The 23,956-nt window shown below is 47.2% G+C and overlaps 1 protein-coding gene across 2 annotated transcripts; it reads left to right on the forward strand.

Annotated features, from left to right (window-relative positions):
* The first annotated feature begins 1,519 nt into the window (after nucleotides 1-1,519).
* Nucleotides 1,520-21,763, forward strand: TCP11 (t-complex 11). 2 transcript variants are annotated; one of them, XM_027602597.2, is made up of 10 exons: nucleotides 1,520-1,677; nucleotides 1,997-2,134; nucleotides 4,861-4,957; nucleotides 10,218-10,338; nucleotides 17,608-17,828; nucleotides 18,761-18,897; nucleotides 19,077-19,372; nucleotides 19,462-19,643; nucleotides 20,426-20,589; nucleotides 21,309-21,763. In XM_027602597.2, the coding sequence occupies exons 2-10, from the start codon at nucleotides 2,011-2,013 to the stop codon at nucleotides 21,539-21,541; spliced, it is 1,575 nt and encodes a 524-aa protein (XP_027458398.2). In that variant the 5' UTR covers nucleotides 1,520-1,677; nucleotides 1,997-2,010; the 3' UTR covers nucleotides 21,542-21,763. The 2 variants fall into 2 exon arrangements, with proteins under 2 accessions (XP_027458398.2, XP_027458399.2); XM_027602598.2 differs by having other exon boundaries at nucleotides 19,155-19,372.
* Nucleotides 21,764-23,956: the final 2,193 nt, after the last annotated feature.

Consider the following 23,956-nt stretch of genomic DNA (forward strand, 5'->3'; position numbering starts at 1 on the left):
TCTGGAAACTTTCTCCCAGAATAAAAACACCCAAACAGAACTCTGGAATTTTTTTTTTTTTTTGAGACCTAGCCTAAATATCTCCCATGTAATAATGAAGAATCACATTTTCATTGACCTCTTTGCTGAAGTCAGACAATTTCTCTACCTTCTCAGCTTGGGGTGAAGGCCAGCCTGCTTCACAGTTAACATCTCTGAGGGAAATACCAGGAAAGGTTGTGGGGGGGGGCGGTAAGGGGCAGGTTTAACATGTACTGGATTAAGAACGCTTCGGCTAAACAGTAACTTTACTAGGCCATTCCCATCATATATGCCTTGACCTCAGGGTAGAGCGGGCTTTCTTTTTTTAAGATTTATTTATTTGTCAGAGAGAGAGAGAGAGAGAGAGAGCAAGCACAAGCAGGGGGAGGGGCAGGCAGAGGGAGAAGCAGACTCCCTGCTGAGCAGGGAGCCAGATGTGGGGCTTGATTCCACGACCCTGGGATCATGACCTGAGCTGAAGGCAGCCGCTTAACCAACTGAGCCACCCAGGCGCCCCTAGAGTGGACTTCTGCACATATTGCCCGTTTTGCAGACATGTGTTCAGCAACTCACACGCAACTCTTGATCTCCAGGGCAGTGAGTTCAAGCTCCATGTTAGGCATAGAGAGGAAGGGAGGGAGGGAGGGAAGAAGGATAGAAGGAAGGAAGGAAGGAGGGAGGGAAGGATGGAAGGAAGGAGGGAGGGAAGGAGGGAGGGAGGGAAGGAAAGGTTCTTAGGCCGCTTCATAATTTTGTGCAAGAAAAATCCACATTCCACATTAACAAGACGGGTTATAATAACTTGATTTCTTACAGGCAATACTTTCATCTTATGTTTTATTTTATTTTTTTAAAGCAAGCTTTTGTTGTAAGAAATCAAGTCAGTTAATAAAGATAGGAGAGTAGGCAGTGGACACTTCCTTTTCATCCCCCCCCCCCAAAGTGCAGGAATTGTGGAGGGGAGGGTGGTCACTCCAGGTCCTCACATCACTTTAGGGGCAACAGGGCAGAACCGGAGGCAGGCGTAGGAGGGCCACCCCCCAGGTCCAAGCAGAGCCCAGGCCAGGACTTCAGGGGCTCAGCCTCCACGGACCGGCCGCTGGCCAGGGGTCTCGGTTTCCACACCTGAAGAGTGGTAGCACGGCCCGGCTGTCACGATGCCCCAGGATGTGCTAAAAAGAAACCACCCTCCTGGGTGTGGATCTGTTTCCCGGGCTACAGGAGCCGGCTGAAGAGAAACAAAGCACCGTGCTCCCTCTCTCCCTAAGTAGTTCCAGGTCATCTTTCTCGTGGGGGTACGGAGATGCCAGGCAGAGATCGGCCCCGGAGACCACGGAACCCTTCGCGCCCACGACGACCCAGCACAAGCCCGGCTGCGTCGGCGGGCGGCGGACTGCTGGGTGGCCACGTGACCCGGCCCGTTGCCCCGGGAGACGGGCGGCGCTTTGTTCTCAGAGCCCCGACTCTCCCACCCGGCGCCCCCGGCGGGGCGGGCGGGGGTGCACGCGGGGTCGGCCCGGGCGCCTCCGCGTGCCGTCAGGCCCCTCCCGGCCGCCCGCCCCCCCGCCGCCGCGCCGCGGTTGGTTCGACCCGGGCCTCGAGGCTGCGCGGCCGCAGCGCCGACCCCAGAGCAGGCGGCCCGTCGCCGGGGAGGAGGTGAGCGGCGCGGACCCGAAGCGCCGAGGGCTCCCTCTGCTGCCAGAGCCGGAGAGGGCCCGAGGCGGGCGTCCCGGGCGAGGAGGGCCGCACCCCGCGCCGCCTCCTCGTTGCGCGCCCAGGGCCTGACCTCTGGGTCCCCGCGCCCCTCCTCCAGGCTCCTTTGTCCCGCCTGTGCCCCGAGAGGCCCTGAAGCTGCCCACCCTGCGCTTTTGGTTTGGCCGTGTCGGCCGCGCAGGGCCGGGCTCCGGACCCCCCGGCGGCAGTTGGAGAGCCCCCTTCCCCGACGCCAACGGCGCGTCATTTCTCCCCAACCCAGATTCCATCCGCAACATGCCGGACGTCGAGGAGAAAGTGCCCCTGAAGGACCCAGGCGATGCAGAGTGCCGGTCCTGCAAGCCCGAAACGTCAGCACCGACCCGGGAAGACCGGAGCGGCCCCGAGGCCCACCCCGCCTGTAGGTCCCGTCGCCGCCCGGGGGCGCCCGGCTTGGGGCAGGGCGGAAGAGGAAGGGCCCGCCGGCCTCTCGGCTTGCCCTTCGCCTCGTCTCCCCCCGACCCGGTCCCTGCTTACAGGCCCTAGGCCCCCTGTGGACCCGAAGGTTGGTCTAGGAGGAAGAAGTGACCCGGGCGGGATTGCTTGGACCTGACAAGATTCGAGGCCAAGCGCGTTCGCCGCCACCGTTGTTGTCGTTTGAATTTGTAGGTGGAAAATGGCGGACCCTTGGGGTACTTTCAAAGAACCCAAGTGATCCTGGATGGGAATCACTCGGCGCCTCATGGACTCTAGGAGTTCTACGGCTCTGGGCTTCTGTTCTTGAGCTCTGTACTTTTATGTTCCTAGCGGGTCACAGGTCTCTTCTATACTTGCGTAGGTCGAACCTCACGGGGACCCCTCCGGCATTTCTCTTCTAGTAATCTCTAGAGAATTTAAACAGGCATCAGTCTGAAGACCTGTCCACATGTAAGAGTTTAACTCGAGTTAAACTCTTGAAGATTAAAATGGGAAAAATTAGTTCAAGGCCCTGGTACTCTGCAGTTGAATTCCGCTTGTTTCTCTTGTGGCCACGTGGGGTCGCTGCCGGCTAACAGAATGGCCCCCAAAGTGACAAATTGGTGCGTAGGAATTTATTTAGATAGGAACGAACCTGATGTGGGGGTGAATGCCAATTTTTTGTGAATACAGTGTAAACAATTTGAGTTCTTCGGGTGGCTCTTTAAATGAATCCATAGGTAAAATCACCCTAAAGTGAGTAACCAAATTACCCCTTAAAAAAAAAAAGAATTTGACATTTTGCAGATTAGGTTGACTTGTTCAGTTACTGTATCATGTTGAAAATTTCTTTGTCCTTGGGATTTGGATTTTAAAAATCTAGTTGCATTTTCCCTCAGATTTCTCTTTGGGCCCTCCCCTTTCCTGAATTTTACAGCTGTTGGGAATTGCCTAGCACCACGGTACTTGGGAGCAGCAATCTTGTCAAAGTAGGCTCTGAACTTTGACTTGTAGTTGGGAAGTGTTTCTGTGGATAATCTTTCCCTCAGTGCTTCGATAAGCTGCTATAACTCAATCTCCCTTGGAAGATTTTCTTTTATTTCTCATTTCGCATTAGTGAGTTAATGGATTATCTGTTTACATATTTGACTGGGTTTTGCCATTTTAGCTGAAACCAAAGGCTTTGGAGAGGCTGCAAAAATAAAGGGAACTTCAACTGTCCACTTAAGGTTCAGTTCATCTTTATGTTTACCTAAGCAAGGGCTCAGTGGCTTTTGGTAAATTTGCAATCACCTTTTACCCATACATTTTCATTTTATTTATTTTAATTTTTAATTTCAAAGTAGTTCAACTTTGTTGAAAAGTAAGCAAACAAAAAAAAATGGTGAATGCCCCATTGCTAACATTCTGCCACATTGCGCTTGCTCTCTCTCTCTCTCTAAGTATTTTTGTCCTTTCTTACTGAAAGTTAGGGTCATGACTTCTAAAAATTTCATCATGTATCTCCTAAGAATAAAGGCATTCTGTGTAACCTCTTTTCTACAATAACTATTTTTCCTTTTTACATTTTGAAATCTTATTTATGGACAACTTAAACATTTACAACAGTAGACCAGTATGATGAGCCACGTTTACTCATTACCCAGCTTCAACAGTGACCAACTCATGGCCGATCTTTGTTCATTTATATCTCCTCCATATCTCGGAACCAGATATTTTTCTGTGGACAAATTATGAAGTGCTATTGAAAGAGAATGAGAAAACACGATTTACTTTGTGCAACTTTGTTCCACATACCAAGTGATCATTCTGAGTATTGTGCCTGTTATGTGAGAATGGGCTCAGCTGGGTCTGTAGTAAGAACTCAGAGCAGTGGGTCCCAAATGCTAGTGCTGGTTTACGACAAAATTCTTCACAATATTTAGTGAAAGGAAATAAAGATGTAATGGGTTTTTCCCAAAGCTAAATTGATTCAGTGTACAGGACTCCTATTTATTCTGACAATATTACCTTTCTGTTTTTGTGGGGGGGTGGGGTTGTTTTTGGTTTTGGTTTTTTTTGGAGGTTAAGCTATTCTTTTATGTAATGATGGTTTGGTGGTGGTAGAGTGGATTTTTTTATTTGCTTGTCTCACTGTCCACACTTGGTAAAACAAAACATTGGCAAGTTGTCGTCAATTGCTCAGAATCTTTTTGGAAATGTCAGTAGCCTGTAAAATCCTAACACCTGGGAACTCCTGCTTTTTGAGACCAGGTGACACTGGTGCCCTTCAGTACTATCTATATGGGGAATTTAACTTTCATCAGAAGCAGGAAAAGGAGAGCAGAATCAGAACACCCTTAGATAGATGCTTATGTTTGCAAATTACAAATTATTGTTTCTTTGCTGCTTTATTATTTTACTTTTCAAGAGAAAGGCTTGTAATTAGTTTTTGTTATTTATAAAATAGCTTCTTTGTCCTCCCTTACTCCCATGCTGGACTGCTCTAGGCACAGAGTTCAGAAAACCTAAATGACTAGAACAGTCAAATGAGTTTGTGTAAGATGAATTCGATGAATCTAAATTTGGGACCCACTCAGAGTGAGTCTCTGAATAAAATGGAAATTCAGAATGACTTGTGTCCACCATAAGTTCTTTTTTTTTTTTTTTGAAATGGAGATATGTGTACACCTGAGGATCTTTCTGTCGCAGGTCTGAAAGATACAGTTGACAACGTTTCTAAGCTGAGCAACAAGATTGGAATGAATCATGATTTCCACATGGAAGAAAAGGTTTCCCCTCCAAGCAGGTACCAGCTCTTCTGATTTTCCCATTTTTTTTTTAAAGATTTTATTTATTTATTTGAGAGAGCGAGCATGAGAGAGAGCATGAGAGGGAAAAGGGTCAGTTGGAGAAGCAGACTCCCTGCTGAGCAGGGAGCCCGATGTGGGACTCGATCCCGGGACTCCAGGATCATGACCTGAGCCAAAGGCAGTCGTTTAACCAACTGAGCCACCCAGGCGCCCTGATTTTCCCATTTTATTCATCCTGGCATAGCTATTTAGCACTCATGGCTTCTGACCAGATTTGAAGCATTTTTATTTAATAATCTAATTTATAGTCAATAAAACTGGGGAAAAATACAGTGTTTGAATATAAACCTTAAGAGGGCGCAACAACCTAAATAGAAGAGTAATAATTATTAGTATTAAAGGGTTAAGAAGCAAATGTTATTTAACTAGTGAATAAGCCAAAGTAATTATTATTGGAATGTTCACTTTGCGAGCCCCTGTTAATAATAAAATACCCGTAGGGTGGATTTCAGATCTTCTCCGATAGATGTGGAGGAAGTAGTGTGTGGTAGCTAGCTATTGTTGCCATCAAATTATTCCAAAACTTAATAGCTGAACGAGTGTTTGTTATCTCACAGTTTCTGTGGGTCACAGATCCGGGCTCGGTTTAATGGTGTCTCCTGCTCTAGTTGTAGTCAGTGTGCTGAGTGCTAACCAGAGCCTCCCTGAGCTCTGGGCCACATGGCAGCTGGCTTCCCTCACTCAGAGTGAGTGAGAAAATAAGGGCGTGAGAGATGGTGCCCAAGACAGAACCCACAGACTTTTTGTTACCTCATTTCAGAAGTGACATCCCAGCACCTCGGCTACCTGCGCCCACACTCCGGGAGATGAGATTACACCAGTGTGAATATCAGGACTCTTAGCTCTTTGGGATCATCCTATTGGCTGCCTGCCTCATAGCTCCTTCCAATTAGTCTTTTAAGTGACCACAGATGATAAAAATATGAATTTTATTTTTTTTTTAAAGATGGTATTAATTTGAGAGTGAGTGAGAGAGAGTATGAGCGAGGGGGAGAGGCAGACGGAGAAGGAGAAGCAGATTCCTTGCTGAGCAGGGAGCCCCACGAGGGGCTCCATTCCAGGACCCTGGGATCATGGCCTGAGCCAAAGGCAGACGCTTAACCATCTGAGCCACCCAGGCGCCCCCATAAGTCAGTTTAATTTATGAATCAGAATCAGAACTCTTGATAAATAATGCTCTCCCACCTCCGTCAAGCTTCCCTTTGATTCTTAGTTATATTGACATCGTAGCAAGTGAGAACCATTTGGGAAGTATGAATTGAATGGCTCTGCTGGTTTATTGGCAGTTAAATGGGTAAAATCAATGTCAGATTTTAAAAACTGTTCTAATTTCCCACCAATAGATAAATGAGGGCAGCTTGTGATCAGTTTCCTTAAATGCTTTTGTGATCGGCAGCCTCCGGGACTCTCTTACTCAGGTGCCGTTCTCTAAGGCGCGCACTTCCCCTCCTCTTCGTGCTCTGATTTGGCCTTGCCTGGTGCCAAGCACAGCTTCTGCGGGACCAGGTTTTCCCCAAAACTCACATGTCCTAACATCTCCCTCACTGTTTAGATATGTTTGTGACGACAGAAGAGGAGAAACAATTGAAACTGGGAGAATGAAGATCTGTTAAAGGGGCAGTAGCGAGGGAGCTTGGGGGGCGGGTAGAAGCCATGAGAGAGGGAGAAATGAAGCAGGAGAAATAGTACCAGTCAGAGCTGGGTTTTCATGTAAGGCCATGCAGAATTTATATCGGGGAAAAGGTTGAAATAGAGTTTGACATGACTCATTTTTGGCAATTGGTTCTCTGTGCATAGGATGGTGTTAACAGTCGTCCACTCCGAAGGGAAATCCCATGTTTGGGCATTCATTCATCAGGCGTATATTGAGTCCTTATGTGGCAGGCAAGATGCTGAGTGCTGGGGATAGACGGAGATGTAGCTATAGATAAACAAAGCACTGTCATCACTGTCAGAAGTTTTTGTAGGGAGGACAGTTGAATAACAGAAGAGACTGATCAGTTGACTCATGGTTCTGTGTATAGAGTTTCATGAGAGTGCTCAATTGCTTAAGGAGGGTCAGAGAAGATCTGCCCACAGAGGAAGACTTGAGTCGAGTCTTAGAGGAGGCATAAATGCTGCCCAGATGGTCTAGGTGGGAAAGAATGTTCCCGGCAGAGGAAACTATGTCAGAGGCAAGAATATGGTATGTTCTTTACAGGTACCTTGGTGTGGCTGGGTATAAGATATGAGATAGAAGGAGATAAACTGGAAAAGGAGGCAGAGCAGTGTCCGGAAGGGTCCCATAAGTGGTTTATGTTGCTGGTGAGGGGAAGCCCCTAAAGGACTTTACCCGAGCGTGGCATCACGGTCATAATTGCATTTCAGAAGTCCTTGATTTTGGAATGAATTGGTGGAGAACAGATAAAAAAGGGACAAGACTGAAGGCAGGGGGACCAGTGAATGGACTATTGCAGTAGTCCACGTAAGAGATGATGGGAGGAAGGGATGGATTCCAGAGGCATTTAAGAAACACAATTGCTGGAACTTGGAGATGGATTGGATAGATGGGAGAAGAAAGAGTGAGAACGACTCGAGTACACCTTAGACCATCGGACAGATCATAGGTGCTTACCTCTGAGGACTGAGAGTGGTGTGTTGTGAGAGCAACTTTGACGTTTTGTTTTATTCATCATCTTATTGCTTGTTTTTTGTTTGTTTTACATGGAGCATGCATTACTATATTTTTACATGGAGGATGCTTTACTGTATTTTTTTAAGGGGGGATGTTTAATTCAAGAACACCAGTAGCTACTTGGCAATGACTAGGTCTAACCTCAGACTTTTCAAATGGTTCTTTTTCTCTTAGGAGTCTCGCTACAGGTTAGGGTCATCGTTTAAATAAACTTTGAGAGGAAAATTAATTCCTGGCATTTCCTTTTTAAAATTTTTAAAGTTAAATTGAAAATGAATACACATTTTTTTTAAAGAAGTTTAGTTTTACAGAAAAAAATGATCGGAAAGTGCAGAGCTCCCACACAGCCCATCCTCTGTGGCACACGATTCCACCGTTGTTTATATCTTGTAATCAGAACACCTTTAGATAAGGGTAATCTGATGAATCTAAATTTGGGGCCCACTCAGAGTGAGTCTCTAGTATTGTTAGAGTTGATGATCTAGTATTTGTTAGAGTTGATGATCTAGTATTAATACATTATTATTAACTCCAGTCCATAGTTTACATTGGGGTTCATTTTTTGTATATTCTTTGGGTTTTGAAAAATGTATAATGTCATGTATTTTTGTATCATACGGAGTGATATCACTGCCCTAAAAATCCCCTGTGCTCTACTTGTTCACCCTTTTCTCCCTGCCCCACGAATCCTTGGCAACCACTGATCTTTTTACTGTCTCCACTGGTTTCCAGAATGTCCTGTAATTGGAATCGTACAATATGTAGCCTTTTCAGATTGGCTCCCTTCACTTAGCAATATGCGTTCAAGAGTCTTTCATGTCTTTTGAGGCTTGATAGCTCATTTCTTTTTAATGCCGAGTAATATCCCATTACCCAATATGTACCACGGTTTATTTGTCCACTCACAGAATGACATCTTGGTTGCTTCCAAGTTTCGGCAATTATGAATAAAGCTGCTATAAACCTCCCTGTGCAAGTTTTTGTGTGGACACAAGTTTTCAACTCATTTGCTTAAGTACAAAGGACGGTTGATAGATCATATGACAGGAGTGTGTTTCGTTTTGTAAGAAGCTGCCATACTATTTTCCAGAGTGGCTGTACCATTTTGCATTCCCACCAGCAGTGCATGGGAGTTCCTAGAGTTGCTCCACAGCCTCACCAGCATTTGGTGGTGTCAGTATTTTGGATTGGGGCATTCTCATAGATACTGATGGGTATGTCATTGTTGTTTTAATTTGCAGCTCCCTAATGACATGATGTTGAGCATCTTTTCATATGCTTATTTGCCATATGTGTGATGACTTTTGTGAGGTGTCTGTTCAGATCTTTCCCCATTTTAAAATTGGGTTCTGTTCTTGTTGAGTTTTAAGAGTTCTTTGTATATTTTGGATTCTAGTTCTTTTTTTTTTTTTTAAGATTTTATTTATTAGAGCGAGCACAGGCAGGGGGAGTGGCAGGGGAGAGGGAGAAGCAGACTCCCCGCTGAGCGGGGAGCCCCAACGTGGGACTCCATCCCAGGACCCTGGGATCATGACCTGAGCCAAAGGTAGATGTTCAACTGACTGAGCCACCCAGGCGCCCCATGGATTCTAGTTCTTTATCAGATATATGTTCTGCAAAGATTGTGCTTTGTCTTTTCATCTCTTAACAGTGTCTGTCACAGAGCACAAGTTTTTAATTTTAATGGAGTCCAGTTTACCAATTTTTCCTTTCATGGATCGTCATGCTTTTGGTGTTGTATCTAAAAGGTCATTGCCAAACCGAAGGTCACCTAGTTTTCTATGTTATCTTCTGTGGTATCTGCTTTTTACATTTAGGTCTGTGATCCATCTGTGGAAGGTATAAGGTCTGTGTCTAGATACATTTTTTTGCATGTGGAGGTCCAGTTTTTCCAGCACCACATGCTGAAGAGACTATCCTTTCTAAAATGAATTGCCTTTGCTTCTATTTTTTTTTTTTTTTTTTAGAAGAAGAAATGACTGATCTTTCTGGCCTCCATGACTGGCTACCTGGTAGTGCCCCTGAGATTGGGACTACAGGAGGAACAGGTTTGGAAGGGGAAGATATTGAATTGAGTTTTAGATCTGCTGATTTAGAAATACCTATGGATATTCGAGTATTATCAAAGAAGGATAATCCTTTTCTAGGTTTTAGGACTGTGAGAAAATAAAAGATCCTTTTGTTCATTGCTGTATGTATGCATAAATGGAAACTAAGTCACATATTATCTAGGCTAGTTGCAAATCGGTGCTAAAGCTGGCCTGATCTCCCTGGAGAGTTCTTCCTGCTGCAGAGGGAGGGCTCCTTGGAATCATGAGCAGCCCTTCGGAGAGCTTTTACTGATGCCCTTGACATCCAAGTCTGACCCCAGCTTGTTCAACTTTGTTGCAGTTGTCCCAGTTTCCTGTCAGTGTGATGGTCTTTTGTCATATCAAATGCTGTTTGTTTGGGCCTTAGGAGATAATGACCTTCTAACAGTTTTTGGGTAAAGAAAGTAATTTGTTCATTTAACCCTCTTGCAGTTTGAAAGGCAAGGTCAAGGAGACAATGCACAATGACTTTTGGGACCATCTCAAAGAGCAATTGTCAGCTACTCCCCCAGACTTCAGTTGTGCTCTTGAACTTCTGAAAGAAATTAAAGAGGTGAGTGACCTACCTTCCACCTGTAGATGTAAGTTTCCTAGACATCCCCAAGGTCATTGGAATGTCAGTGGCTGACAGATCCAAACTGAACATGGTCCATGAATCAGTCAGAGTCTAATCCGTAGACAGAAATCATACGGTAGTTTCAACAAGGAAGTTTTAATATAAAAATTTATTATAACATGGAACTGAAGAAACAAGAGCTTTGAACTAGTAAGAAGCGAACTCTATAAAGTAGTTGAAAATATCAGGTAGAAGGAGAATACAACATATCCCTAGGGCTGAGAGAAGACGCAAGGACCCGGAGAGGGCATGGCTGTGCTGGGGAGGCCGTGTGTGCTGCTGACCACCATGCAGGGCCTGGGGGCTGGGACAGCTGCCCGTGCAGGAGGAGCCTGGCCCCGGAAAAGGAGCCACTTGCTCTGCAGGAGCCAGCTACTGGCCAAGCCACACACCCATAGTGCATCATGCCAAGTGAGTATTCCAGAACCAGGAAGAGAAGCTCTTGCCCCTTGCGACGTCTTTGTAGTATGTGGTGGGCACAACCTAAGGTGAGCCCCCCGCCACCAGTGATCCACATCTTTGTATAATCGTCTCTCCTTGAGCGTGGACGAGATCTGTAACTTGCCTCTAAGCAGTATGCAAGGGTGCTGGCGTGTTGCACCTAGAAATACATTTCACTGTGTAAGACTCCTGTCTTAGCAGAACGGAGAAACCCTTTTGCCGGCCTTGAAGAAGCAGATGGCTATGCAGTGAACGTCCTCTGGAGAGGGGCAGGGGGCAGGGAAATGCAGCTGGCCCCTAGGATCTGAGGGCAGCATCCACCCGTCAAGCCTACAGCTGTAAGGAAACGAATTCTGCCGGCGATTTGAATGAGCTTGGTAGCCTAGTCCTCCCCAGTCAAGCCTCCAAATGAGAATGTAGCCCAGCCCACACCTTGACTGCAACCTTGTGAGACCCCGAGCAGAGGGACAATTAAACTGCGGCTGGGCTGCTGCCCCATAGAAATTGTGAGATAAGAAATGTGTGTGCTGTTGGAAGGCTCTAAGTTTATGGTAATTTGTTATGCAGCCCAGAAAACTAATAGTGCCCTCTACAGATGAAGCTTAACAATTGTGCCACCTGGGGAAGGAAAAATATTTAAAGGACTTACTCCATTTCTCAGAGCAGAGAAGAGAATGATGGATTTGGAACTGAGAGACAATGAATTGGTAACTGTCACATTCCCCTCCTTTGGCTGCTTAGCTTCCGTACGCACCCGTCCACACACATTTCAGTTTTTGAAAAAAATCTCTATTTCTACCTGCTAAGATACAGTTGGCTTACAAGTTCTCGTTCTTTCCATACAATGAGGAGACTCACAGCTCCAACAGCTACTGTGCCGGTTGCTATCAAACTCAGTCACGGTGCCGCTGAATATTCTGTTACTTAAGGCCTAATTGTAAAGTTAACTGCTCACAACCAATCTGTAAAATAATAGTGGGAAGAGAAGGAGAGAAGAAGAAAATGGTCAGCCTAGACAAACCCGTGCCTGTGACAGGCAAAGAGAAACTTACAGTCTTTGTTTCTGTACTTGGTCACACGGCTATGGTGGATCTGCATGGCTTCTTTCTACTGTTCATTGAGTATTTCCCTTGTCCTGAGCCCAAGCCTCAGCTGGTTGGATTTCTTTATATGCCGAAGTGACCCAAACCTTCCCTGCCAAAGAGTCTGAGTCCTTCAGCATTTTGCTGTTGTTGTATGTTTGCTGTGGTTTCCCAGTAACCTTTATCATTGGGTGTGGAAGTACTAGAGGAACCTCAGAATCTTCTTGCCTTCATTGTGTAGCATCAACCTGGTTTCTCCGTGCTCAGGATCATTTTCTCTAGCCACTAGGATAACCCCTTTTTCACCCTATTGGTTCAGTGGTATAAGGAACCCAAAATGGCCAGGTGCAGTCTCATCTTCTCATTCACTGGGACCAATGCAAGCATTCCTCCCAAATCGGCAGAGCCTAAAGTTGGCAGAATGGGCAACAGAAATTCTGCAGGTAGGTTATTAGGTATAAAAGTAAAAGGAACCAGTCCTACTTCCAGCCCTTGATTCCCAGGACCATGTTTTCTGGCTTTGGGAAACGACACCATATAATGGTCTTTGATTCAGAGAATATATTGCATCTTATAAGGCATAACCTCTTCCCTTCAGGATATTTTCCCTCAACTCATGCTGTAATTGAGTCTTCAATAAGCCATTCTGCTTTTCAGTTAAGGCCTGTTGATTCAAGGGGTATGTGGGTATGAACCCATTGCTGCACTTCCTTTGCTCTGAAATGCTCCGTGATCAGATACAATGGTATAGGAAGGACATGCCAGGACCGGGACGGTGGGTAAGGCATTCTGTAAGTACACAGATGTTGGTGCTCATTAGAAGCATTGCAGACAGAGAAGACAAATCCACATCCAGAATATGTGTCTGTTCCAGTGAGGGTGAGTTTGCCCCCTCCACGATGGAAGAGGTTCAAAGAAATCATCTGCCACTAGGTGGCTGGCTCATCCTCCCCTGGGGATTGGTGTCTTATTTGAGCTTAGTTGTTTATATCTTTTGGATTTTTAAAATTGTAAACATACATAACAAAATTTTTACCATGTTATTTTCTTTTTAAAGTAGGCTCCATGCCCAATGTGGGGCTTGAACTCACGACCCTGAGATCAAGAGTTGCATGCTCTACCAACTGAGCCAGCCAGGCGCCCCACCATTTTAATTATTTCTAAGTGTTAAAATTCAGTGACATTAAGTACATTCACACCGTTGTGCGACCATCACACTATCCATTTCCAGAATGTTCTTATCTTCCCAAGCAGAAACTGTACCCATTACCAGTAACTCTTCATTCCCCTCCTCCTCCTGTGTCTGGTATCCTCTGTTATACTTTGTGTGTTTGGCTACCCCAGGTACCTCATATAAGGGGAATCATAAGATATTTGTCCTTTTGTATGTAGCAGATTTCACTTTAGCATAATGTTTTCAAGGTTCATCCATGTTGTGAACATGGGTCAGATTTCATTCCTTTTTATAGCCCAGTAAAATTCCATTGTACGGATATACTGCACTTTGTTTATCCATTCATCTGTTGATGGGCATTTGTGTTGTTTTCACATTTTGGCTATTGCAAGTAGTACTGCTATGAACATTCGTGTACAAGATTGTGTTTGAACACCTGTTTTCTGCTCTTTGGGGCATATACCCAGGGGTGGCATTGCTGAATTCGAGAAACCACTAAACTGTTTTCCACAGTGGCCACACCACTGTACATTCCCACCAGCAAGGTATGAGGTTCCAGCTTTTCCACGTTTTCCCCAGTGCTGCTTTTCTTTTGTCATAGCCATCTTGGTGGGTGTGAAGTGGAATCTCACTGTGGTTTGGATCTGCATGACCCTGATGGCTAATGGTGCTGAGCGTCTTTCCCTGTGCTTAGTGCCCAAGGTCTGGGTTGTCTTTGGAGAAAGGTTGACTCAAATCCTTTGTGCATTTTCAAATGGGGTTGTTTGTCTTTTGTTGTTGAGTTGTAAGAGTTCTTTATGTATTCTGGATAGTAGCCCCTTCTTAGGTAAGTGATTTGCAAATATATTCTCCCATTCTGTGGGTAGTCTCTTCACCCTCTTGAGAGTGTCTTGTGCACAAAAGTTTTACTCCTGATGAAGTCCTGATCTAGCCTGTTCCTTCTACCTTTGGTGTCCTATCTTGCCAAATCCAGGATTACGAAAATTTATCCTTTTATTTTCTTCTAAGAGTTGTAGAATTTTAGCTCTTCTGTTTAAGTCCTTGATCCATTTTGAGTTAATTTTTTTTTAAGATTTTATTTATTTATTTTACAGAGAGAGAGCACAAGCAGGGGAAGAGGCAGGCAGAGGGAGAGGGAGAAACAGGCTTCCCGCTGAGTGGGGAACCTGATGCAGTGCTTGATCCTAGGACTCTGGGATCATGACCTGAGCCAAAGGCAGAGGCTTAGCCCACTAAGCCACCCAGGTGCCTCAAGTTAATTTTTTTTTTTAAAGATTTTATTTATTTAAGAGAGAGAGTGAGAGAGAGCATGAGCCAGGGGCGGTGGGGGAGAGGGGCAAGCAGACTCTGCTGAGCAGGGAGCCTGATGTGGGGCTTGATCCCCGGACCCTGAGATCATGACCTGAGCAAAGGTAGACGCTTAACTAACTGAGCCACCCAGGTGCCCCAAGTTAAAATTTTTATAAGGTGTAAGGTAAGGGTCCAACCTAATTTTTTTTAAGATTTATTTATTTTTTTTAGAGAGTGGGGGAGGGCCAGAAGAAGGAGAAAGATTTTTTTTTAAGATTTTATTTATTTAGGGGCACCTGGGTGGCTCAGTTGGTTAAGCGACTGCCTTCGGCTCGGGTCATGATCCTGGAGTCCCGGGATCGAGTCCCGCATCGGGCTCCCCGCTCAGCGGGGAGTCTGCTTCTCCCTCTGACCCTCTCCCCTCTCATGCTCTCTCTCTATCTCATTCTCTCTCTCAAATAAATAAATAAAATCTTAATAAAATAAAAATAAATAAAAAAAAGATTTTATTTATTTATTTGGGAGAGAGAAAGAGAGCATGGGGGGGCAGCGGGAAGGGGGAGAAGCAAACTCCCCGCCGAGCAGGGAGCCTGATGCGGGGCTCGATCCCGGGACCCTGAGATCATGAGCTGAGTGGAAGGCGGATGTTTAACCCACTGAACCACCCAGGCTCCCTGAGAAAGTCTTTTTTTTTTTTTTTAAGATTTTATTTATTTATTTGACAGAGAGAGACACAGGGAGAGGGGGAACACAAGCAGGGGGAGTGGGAGGGGGAGAAGCAGGCTTCCAGCGGAGCAGGGAGCCCAATGTGGGACTCAATCCCAGGACCCTGGATCATGACCTGAGCCGAAGGCAGACGCTTAACGACTGAGCCACCCAGGCCCCCCTCCCTGAGAGAGTCTTAAGCAGACTCTGCTCTCAGTGCAGAAATCTCATGACCCTGAGATCACGACCTGAGTCAGATGCTCAACTGACCCATGCAGGTGCCCCTGACTTCATTCTTTCACTTGTGGATTCCCAATTTCCTCAGCACCATTTGTTGAAGAGACTGTCCTTTTTCCATTGAATGGTCTTGACATTGTTTTCAAATATTATTTGATCACATCTCCAGGTTTTACTTCTGGGCTCTCTATTCTGCTCTGTAGGTCTGTCCTATCTCAGTATATGTTTGGTCTCCTCTAGGCCATTTCATCTGGTGATAGATTGCTGTGGGACAGGCCTCATCTTATGGTTAAGTGGGCCAGACAACACCTAGTTCCTCATGGGAAGCTCAGGCCACACAGCCACCCCGTATCCTACGGTGAGATGTTTACTTCTGCAAAAGCCCAGGAGCAAGCCAGAAACCGTTTCTCAAAAGGCAAATAGTGATTTGCGGAAGAGGGCATAGATTTGCCCTAAAGTCCTAGAGGGCTTGCTGTGATGCTCTCTTGGCGCCTGCCAGAGGCTGTTACAGCGCCCTTACTTGCTGGGGACATGTTAAGTGTCACTGAACCTGCTGGGTCGCATGGCCCAAATGACATCACAGCTTGTATGCAGCCTGGACTCGCTGCAGAGCCTGCTCTTGCTCTGGTTCCCACTTGAAACTGGAAGCCTTATGAGTGACTCTAAATGAGTGTTGCAGGAGCAGACTCAAATGTGGTTTGTGTTCCCTCAGAAATCCAGAGAGGCCTATGAGCACTGTGCGTTCTTTTTCATGGTGGGTGGTTTGAGGTTCAGCGAGTTGTCTTTCACCTGGGAGGGAATAGCTTGATAAGGTGCAGACCACTGAAGCTCTAGCACCTTCACTGAGGCCACAGGCCGCTGACGTTCTATGGGGCTTATCTGCCATCCTGCAGTTTGCACGTTTTCCTAAGGCATCAAAAGTACTTGCTACACCTGCTCATCAGGTCCAACGGAGATAGGGCCTTTTGAGTCAGGCCTCACCCACAGTACCGATTTTATATCAGTCAGGGTCCAGTCAGGAGAAGGACCCCACAGTAATTCGAGCTGAGCAAAGCCGTGGTGCCGCGGGACTGCTGCGGAGGAGCCCAGCAGAGCCAGGCAGGAAGCCCTCTCCCTGTGCAGTTTCTCTTTTAGCACCCTCTGCTAACAAAACTTACCATTGTGCCAGCCGGCAAAGGAAAACCAGTTCAAGGGCTTGGTTCTGTTTTCGTTTGCCCTGAAGGGCGCAGCTGGCGCTAAGAGCCTGCAGCCCATAACTGGCATGGTTTACCATTTTCAGTAGAGAGCGTGGAGAAGCTAAATAGCTGGGCATCTTGCTCTGACAACACACTCTTCATTGAACCCCACTCCTCACCCCCCACCACGTTCTGTATGTTACAGAGGCACAGAGATGAATAAGAGAGCCTCTCTTCACAGGGAAATCATGTTTTGGGGTTAATAGGCTATTTCCAGAGCCTCTTAACTGTTCCTTGGCCTATTTCTTCCTTGCTCTTTGAAGTAAAATCATCTAAAAAAAAAAAAATGCCCGCATTGGGGCGCCAGGGTGGCCCAGTCAGTTAAGCGTCTGACTCTTGGTTTTGGCTCAGGTCGTGATCTCAGGGTCTTGAGATCGAGCCTCTTGTCGGGCTCCATGCTCAGTGCAAAGTCTGCTTGAGATCCTCTCTCTCCCTCTGCCCCTCCCCCCACAACATGAGCACTTGCACTCTCTCAAATAAAGAAATAAAGCCCACTCTTTTTTAAAAATTAAGAGTCTCTCAGGGCACCGGGTGGCTCAGTCATTAAGCAATGGCCTTCGGCTCAGGTCATGATCCCCGGGTCCTGGGATCGAGCCCCGCATCGGGCTCCCTGCTCGGCGGGAGGCCTGCTTCTCCCTCTGCCTCTCCCTCTCCTTGTGTGTTTCTCTCTCTCTCTCTCTCTCTGACAAATAAAATCTTTCAAAAAAAGTAAATAAAATAAAATTAAGAATCTCTCATCACCATGTGATGTGTATTTTATATTGACTGTACTTTGCATTTCTTTTATCACACTCCTTGATGTTACTTGTCTCTTCATCTCATCTGCCTAGAAAATGATGCACCACGGCTGTATTGATGCCCTAAGGCCTTGAACTCCCATCGGCCTCTCAACAAAGATAAATAACATTCTCTGGAAAATTTAGGGACCCCACTTCTTGGTCCCTAAAAGACAGGCTGATGTCTTTGGCTAAAGGGGTTGTGCATTAGAGAAGGTTTGGGGCCCCACACAGAAGGCCCCCCTTTGACTTTGTCTCCTGGGCAGATCCTGCTCTCACTGCTCTTACCGCGCCAGAGCCGCCTACAGAGTGAGATTGAAGAAGTGCTGGACACGGAGCTCCTCAGGCGGAAAGCAGAACACGGGGCCCTGAATGTCCCTCTTCTCTCTAAGTACATTCTCGACATGATGACTCTGCTGTGCGCGCCAGTTCGAGACGAAGCAGTGCAGAAGCTAGAGAACATTACAGACCCTGTTCTGCTACTGAGGTGTGAAACTTGACTGCCGTCCCTCGAAACCTGCCTCAGTCCCTGGGCCAGACACTCCATTCTGGCCCCGTCTTGGCTGGGTCTTCCCCTACTGAAAACCTAACCAGTCCTCCTCTCCTTGCTGGCCTGCTAGCTTTTTTTCTTTTCTCCCAAAGATGGCCTTAGTTTGGTTGGGCCTCCTATATAACATCATATCATAAAACATTATGTGATCCTTCCAAGGAGTTCAAACATCCTTTCCCCAGATTTTCTCATTGCAGTTTACACAGTGTGAGGGGACAGGGATGGGAGGTTATCCCTATTTAATAGCTGGAGAAACCAAGACCCAGAAAGTTAAAAAAAAGAAAAGAATAGAAAAGAGTGATTAGCCCAGAAATTGCTTCAGATATGTCATCACCTATAGTCCCACTTCCCAGAAAGATTCATTAGCCTGCTGGTGTGTGTTTCCTTTTGCTGACTCTACCTTTTAAAAAGGATGATAGAATGATTGTGTGGAAAGAGAGCTAGCCTGGAGGCTTCAAGGTCCAGAGACTTCTCTGTTCCTCACTCTGCCATTCACTTACTCTGGGCCTGGGGTACTGAGTCCTCTCAGTCACAGTGCCATTTTTTGTCAATTTAGGAGATGGGACTAATTTTTTTTTAAAGGTTTTATTTATTAGAGAATGCATGAGTGGGGGGAGGGGCAGGTAGAAGGAGAAGCAGGCTCCCCACTGAGCGGGGAGCCCGACTCGGGGCTCCGTCCCAGGACCCTGGAACCATGACCTGAACCAAACGCAGATGCTTCACCGACTGAGCCACCCAGGCGCCCCGGAGGTGGGACTCGTTTTAAAGCTCCTCCTCACTCTGGAACACAATGATTTAATGACACTTTCTGTAGGGTCCCCTCTCACTAGATTTCCTTTCATAGTATATTTTATTTTCTCTTATGTCAGAGGAATCTTCCAGGTTCTGGGCTTGATGAAAATGGACATGGTGAACTATACTATCCAGAGCCTTCAACCACACCTGCAGGAACATTCCATCCAGCACGAACGGGCGACATTCCAGGAACTCCTCAATAAACAGCCCAGTATGTAAACAACCTGAGGGCCAGAGTGAGAAGATGGGACCTGGTGTGGGGCTGACTTCTGTGATGTTAGAGAGTACTCTGTCTCTTGGGAACAGAAAGTTTTCTTCCTCAGGTAGGGGGAGGGAAAAGGAAGAGTCATCTAAGACAGACCAAAGCATTTATTTATTGCCCGGGAGCAGATGGTGAAAAGAACCTTAGTCTTGAAGCTTTAGGGATGCGGATGCCCAGGGTGCTTGCCCGCTCGCTTCCTGTCTTAGGCCTCCTTGACCACACCACCAAGTGGCTGACCCAAGCGGCTGCAGACCTCACCACGCCACTTCCGACTTGCCCGGACGCTTCCGACTCTGCCACTGTGGCCTGCTCCTCTCCGAACGAGGCAGTCGGCAGCCCGGAGCCCCCGAGCCCTACGATGGTGCTGTCCCAGGGGTTCCTGAACCTCCTTCTCTGGGACCCTGCAAATGAAGAGTTCCCTGAGGTAGGCCCGAGGAGGGCATCGCCTCGTTTTGCGTCCGGGGCCTCCACCCGGACCGGCCCCTCCTGACAGCCTCTTCCCCGCTTCCCCAGACACTGCTGATGGACAGGACCCGGCTGCGGGAGCTGGAGTCCCAGTTGCACCAGTTGACCGTCCTGGCCTCAGTTTTGCTGGTGGCCAGCAGCTTCTCTGGCAGTGTTTTGTTCGGCTCACCTAGGTTTGTGGACAAGCTGAAACGCATAACCAAAAACCTGATGGCGGAGTTCGACTCCAGGTGAGCTGCGTAGAGCTTTTCTAGAGAGATGGTAACGCGTGGTGGGAAGACAGAGCTGGGTAGTGAGCGATCGCTTACATTCGATGGCAGGCCACAAAGACTGGAACCATCCACAGGGATCACTGATGCCTTCCCATAATGGTCTTGAGACTCGTGACAAAGAGAAGTAAAGCTTTCCTCCAGAGAGGGCAGTATGGAGGATAGTTTACCACCAAATGAGTCACGATCTTGTTTTCTACAAAGCAACCATTCTCTCCTTGAGGGGATGCAGGCCAGTGGACTGGTCTTAGGTATATCCAGGAGTTGATTAGTCAGTCAGCGATGTTCATCGAACGCCTGTGTGCAGGCTGTCACACCAGAGGAAAAAAGGAATCAGAAGGCCAGGTTTGTCACTGTAATTGGTGACAGCTGGACAAATGACCATGACCAAATGACCAAGAAAGTCTTAAAAATGTACATGCACATGTATACATAAATTCCATGGGGCTGAAGAATTGAGTGGATACTAAACTCTTGTCCAGAGTTGATTTTATAGTCTATCTTGTTTTCTAAGAAGTAGAACATGGTGTCATATATAGAGAATAGTCGGGATCTGGAGCATAACAGTGAAGATACTGAGCCTACCCGCTGGGTCCTGCTGCTGCCGGGGACTGGGGTGAGGACAGGAGGGCGGCTGGGAGTCTCCCTCAGGGGGGCCCACCTTCTGGCATGGGGCTTCCCTGGCTCTGGGCCTCTGCCAGGGCCATCTGCTGGGTACCAGCTTATTCTCCTTCATGGTCTAGGCCTGAAGAGGCTATGCGGACTGTGAGTGAACAGGTGTCTCAGGAAATCCATCAAAGCCTCAAGAAAATGGGCCTGGCTGCTCTGAGCGGTGACAACACAGCATCTCTGTTGGGACAGCTCCAGAACATTGCCAAGAAGGAGAACTGTGTCCGCAGCGTCATTGGTGAGCGTGCCTGTGGGGGGTGAGAACGTTTTGGGGAGAGGTAGATCCTATCCCTGGAAGTCAGTTACTGAACCATTTAACAATAAAAAGCAGGATCATTGGGCAAGTCACTGTTTAGGCTTTGGTTTTTTTCAAAATGCTGGATTGAAAATATATTCCTTTCAGTTTAAGTTTAAAGAATGATTCTGGTTCTAAGGAAGGTTTGCACCCAGAAATTCATGACTTCTGGGTAGGACATCCTGTTTACCTAATCCGGTTAAGTCATCCCTGGACTTCTGGGTCATTTTCTGACTATAATCCAAGACATGACATCTACCCCCAACCTCCCAGCAACAAGAAGCTGATGCTGAATCAGCTGGAGGACATGTTCCCACAGCAAGGACTCATCCCTGTTGGAAGGGAGGGCATGAACTTGACCTTGCTCTTAACCTCAGCCATCCAAAGGATCAGTCTAAGATCCTCATGTTAGAAACTCACCAGGATCTACTGGTAGAGGCTTAAGTCATCTTTGGAACAGTCAGAAATTTACTAGCCCACTCATTTGTGATCTTTGCTTTGTCCTTGGGAACTAGGTAGCGGCCCCCTTCGCGAACAAAACGAATGTCCTAATCTCCAGGTGGGTGGGCTAGTAAATATCTTGGTTGACTTAGAACTTGAGTGAGTAGAGCGGAGGGGCTGTGCGGCTCCCTGAAAGTTGCTTGCTTCTTCCCCGCTCACAGATCAGCGGATCCATTTGTTTCTCAAATGCTGTCTGGTCCTCGGTGTGCAGCGATCCCTGTTAGACCTCCCCGGAGGCCTTACTGTCATTGAAGCAGAACTGGCAGAACTGGGCCAAAAGTTTGTCAGCTTAACGCATCACAATCAGAAGGTGTTTGGCCCCTACTACACAGAGATCCTAAAAACCCTCATCCCTCCAGCCCAGGCCCTGGAAGCGGAGGTGGAGTCTCTGTGAATGTACCGGCCCCAAGCCTGGCCTCTCGGACCTGGAGAGAGCTCGGCATTCTCCTGGGGTGACCTCACCAGTGAAACATCAGAGCAGGAAGGCTCCTCCCCTCCCGCAGCCGGGCCACCAGGGCTGAAGTGAGCAGCATGTCAGCACCAACTGGCCCAAACTCATTCACTAATAAACTTCTGCACTGCAAGCAAACCTCCGCTCTTCCTGTGCCGTGGCTGTGTCTGGGCCCTGTGCTCTGGGCCCCTAACTAGCCAAGAAGCCAAAAGACCCCCAGTCTGCCCCCACGGGCTCGGTGCTCCCTTCAGCATGCAGAGCTGAGAAGCCAAGACACCTGGGTGCTAGCATCATTTCTCTAAGGGTAAAGCATTTCTCTGAGGGCTCCGAGAAGTCTGTAGAACTATCCAAAGTGTGAGTAGAAGGGCTTCTCTGGAAGTCAGAAATTTGTTTTGTCCTGTTCAGCTTGGACTTGGGCATGGTTGAAAAAAGTTCTTAGAAACTTCACTTCCAGGACCAAATTCCCCTGAAGGTTTCAAATGATACAGCAAGCAATCAGGAAATAGTAAGAGCCTCAGCTGCTGCTTCTGTGGCGGGGGCTGCAGCAGGGGGTGGGGTGGGGGGGTGGGGGGGGTGGGGAGGGTTGGGGGGGGTGGGGAGGGTGGGGGTGGAGGCGGCAAACTGAGGCCGCGGAGAAGTGCCTGTTTGCTGTGAGCAAGTGTTCTGTAGAGGGCATGCCTCCGAGTTCATGGGATTTCCCTCTCTCCAGGAGTCGGGGGGAGGGGGGGGAGGCTTGGACTGGACTGTTTGGTCAGTGACTGACTTGCATCAAGTCTCTTGTTGGTCCTGTTCTCCTGCTGCATGAGCTTCCTGTTCCCTCCTGTCTAAGCTTAGACACCCCGCTCTGACAGAGGCAACGTGGGCATTTAGAGGTGGTACAGCGGCCGTCCTTCTTCCCCTTTCCAGTCCGGGGCTCTGTTGGCAGTTGGAGTTGTGAGCTCCTGTTGGCATCACAAACGAGAGAGGTTCTGGGAAGGGCCCGGGCTTGCCTCCTGGCATTGTAGAGATCCAGCCCATCCTCCTCAGGCTGACTGCCACAGACCAGCCCAACCTAGTACAGCAAAATGAGGAAAATGTTCCACTTAGATTTGGCCCTTTTTAAATAATGGACAAGAGAAAATGAACATTCACTATGTGCTCTCAAGGTAATGGGAAGAGAAACAATGTTCTCACCATTTCGAGAATGGAGGGGGCTGCCTGTAACACACAGAATCTGGGAAGAACAACAGAAGGGGCATTTTGAGTTCCATCAGCCATGGGTTGGTTCCTAACTGACTTCCTTTCTAGAGAGATGGGTGACACAGCTGGGTCAACAGTGTGGCCATGACCAGAAACCCTGGAGGACCTGGATAGACATCTTCAGGATGGGAAGCCCAGAAAAAGGGCATGTTTGATAAACAGAGAAGCTTGCCAAGATGGATTCTCTGATTTGCAATGATTAATTTGAATTTCTTAAAAGTCCACATTTTGGAAGCCTCCTCATCTTCAAGGCAGAGGTGCTCTGAAGGGACCTCTGTGAAAAGGACTGCCTGGGTGGGGGGTGCAGACACTGAGCTGACAGTAGAACCTTGCTTTCTACTTCATAATTAAAATCTGGGATGATCCATTTCTTAGAAATTTCAGGTTGATTTTCTCATGCTTCCACACACAGGAGACAGGGATCCTGACCTCCATTTCATCCTGCCCCTGGCTTGAGGGATATATGTTTAACATTGAGAGAAAACACACATAATATAAAACTTGCCATTAGTGACATTTAGTACATTCACAATATTGGTCAACTATCACCACTGTCTACTTCCAGAACATTTTCATCACCTCAAAAGGAAGTCACATACCCGTTAACCTCTCACTTTTTATTCTTCCCTCCCCCGAGGCTCTGGCAGCCACTACTCTGCTTTTTGTTTCACTGAGCTTTCTTTCTTTCTTAATTTCTTTCTTTCTTTTTTTTTTTAAAGAGCTATTTATTTGAGAGAAAGAGAGGGAGCGTGTGCACATGTGAGTAGGGGAGAGGCAGAGGGAGAGAGAGAGAGTCCCAAGCAGGCTCCCTGCTGAGTGCAGAGCCTGACACTGGGCTCAATCCCACGTCCAGAGATCATGATCTGAGCTGAAACCGAGAGTCAGACACTCAACTGACTAAGCCACCCAGGCGCCCCTGATTTTTTTTTTTTTTTAATTACAGAAATCTTGGTGGGTGTGACGTGAAATCTCACTGTGGTTTGATTTGCATTTCCCTGATAGCTAGTGATCTTGGGTATCTTTTCATGTGTTTCTTGGGCATTTGTATCTCTTAAGTGGAAAATTTATTTTAGTTCTTTGCCCATTTTTGAATTGGGTTGCTTCGTTGTTGAGTTGTAA

Source organism: Zalophus californianus, chromosome 7, assembly GCF_009762305.2.
Source record: "Zalophus californianus isolate mZalCal1 chromosome 7, mZalCal1.pri.v2, whole genome shotgun sequence".
In the NCBI taxonomy this organism is placed as follows: domain Eukaryota; kingdom Metazoa; phylum Chordata; class Mammalia; order Carnivora; family Otariidae; genus Zalophus; species Zalophus californianus.

Excerpts from the sequence above, each read along its gene's own strand:
- TCP11 (XM_027602597.2), top strand. The coding sequence starts at position 2,011 with ATGCCGGACGTCGAGGAGAAAGTGCCCCTGAAGGACCCAGGCGATGCA. Across the intron at positions 4,958-10,217 it reads AAGGTTTCCCCTCCAAGCAG|TTTGAAAGGCAAGGTCAAGG; the intron begins GTACCAGCTCTT and ends ACCCTCTTGCAG. Across the intron at positions 17,829-18,760 it reads GACCCTGTTCTGCTACTGAG|AGGAATCTTCCAGGTTCTGG; the intron begins GTGTGAAACTTG and ends CTCTTATGTCAG.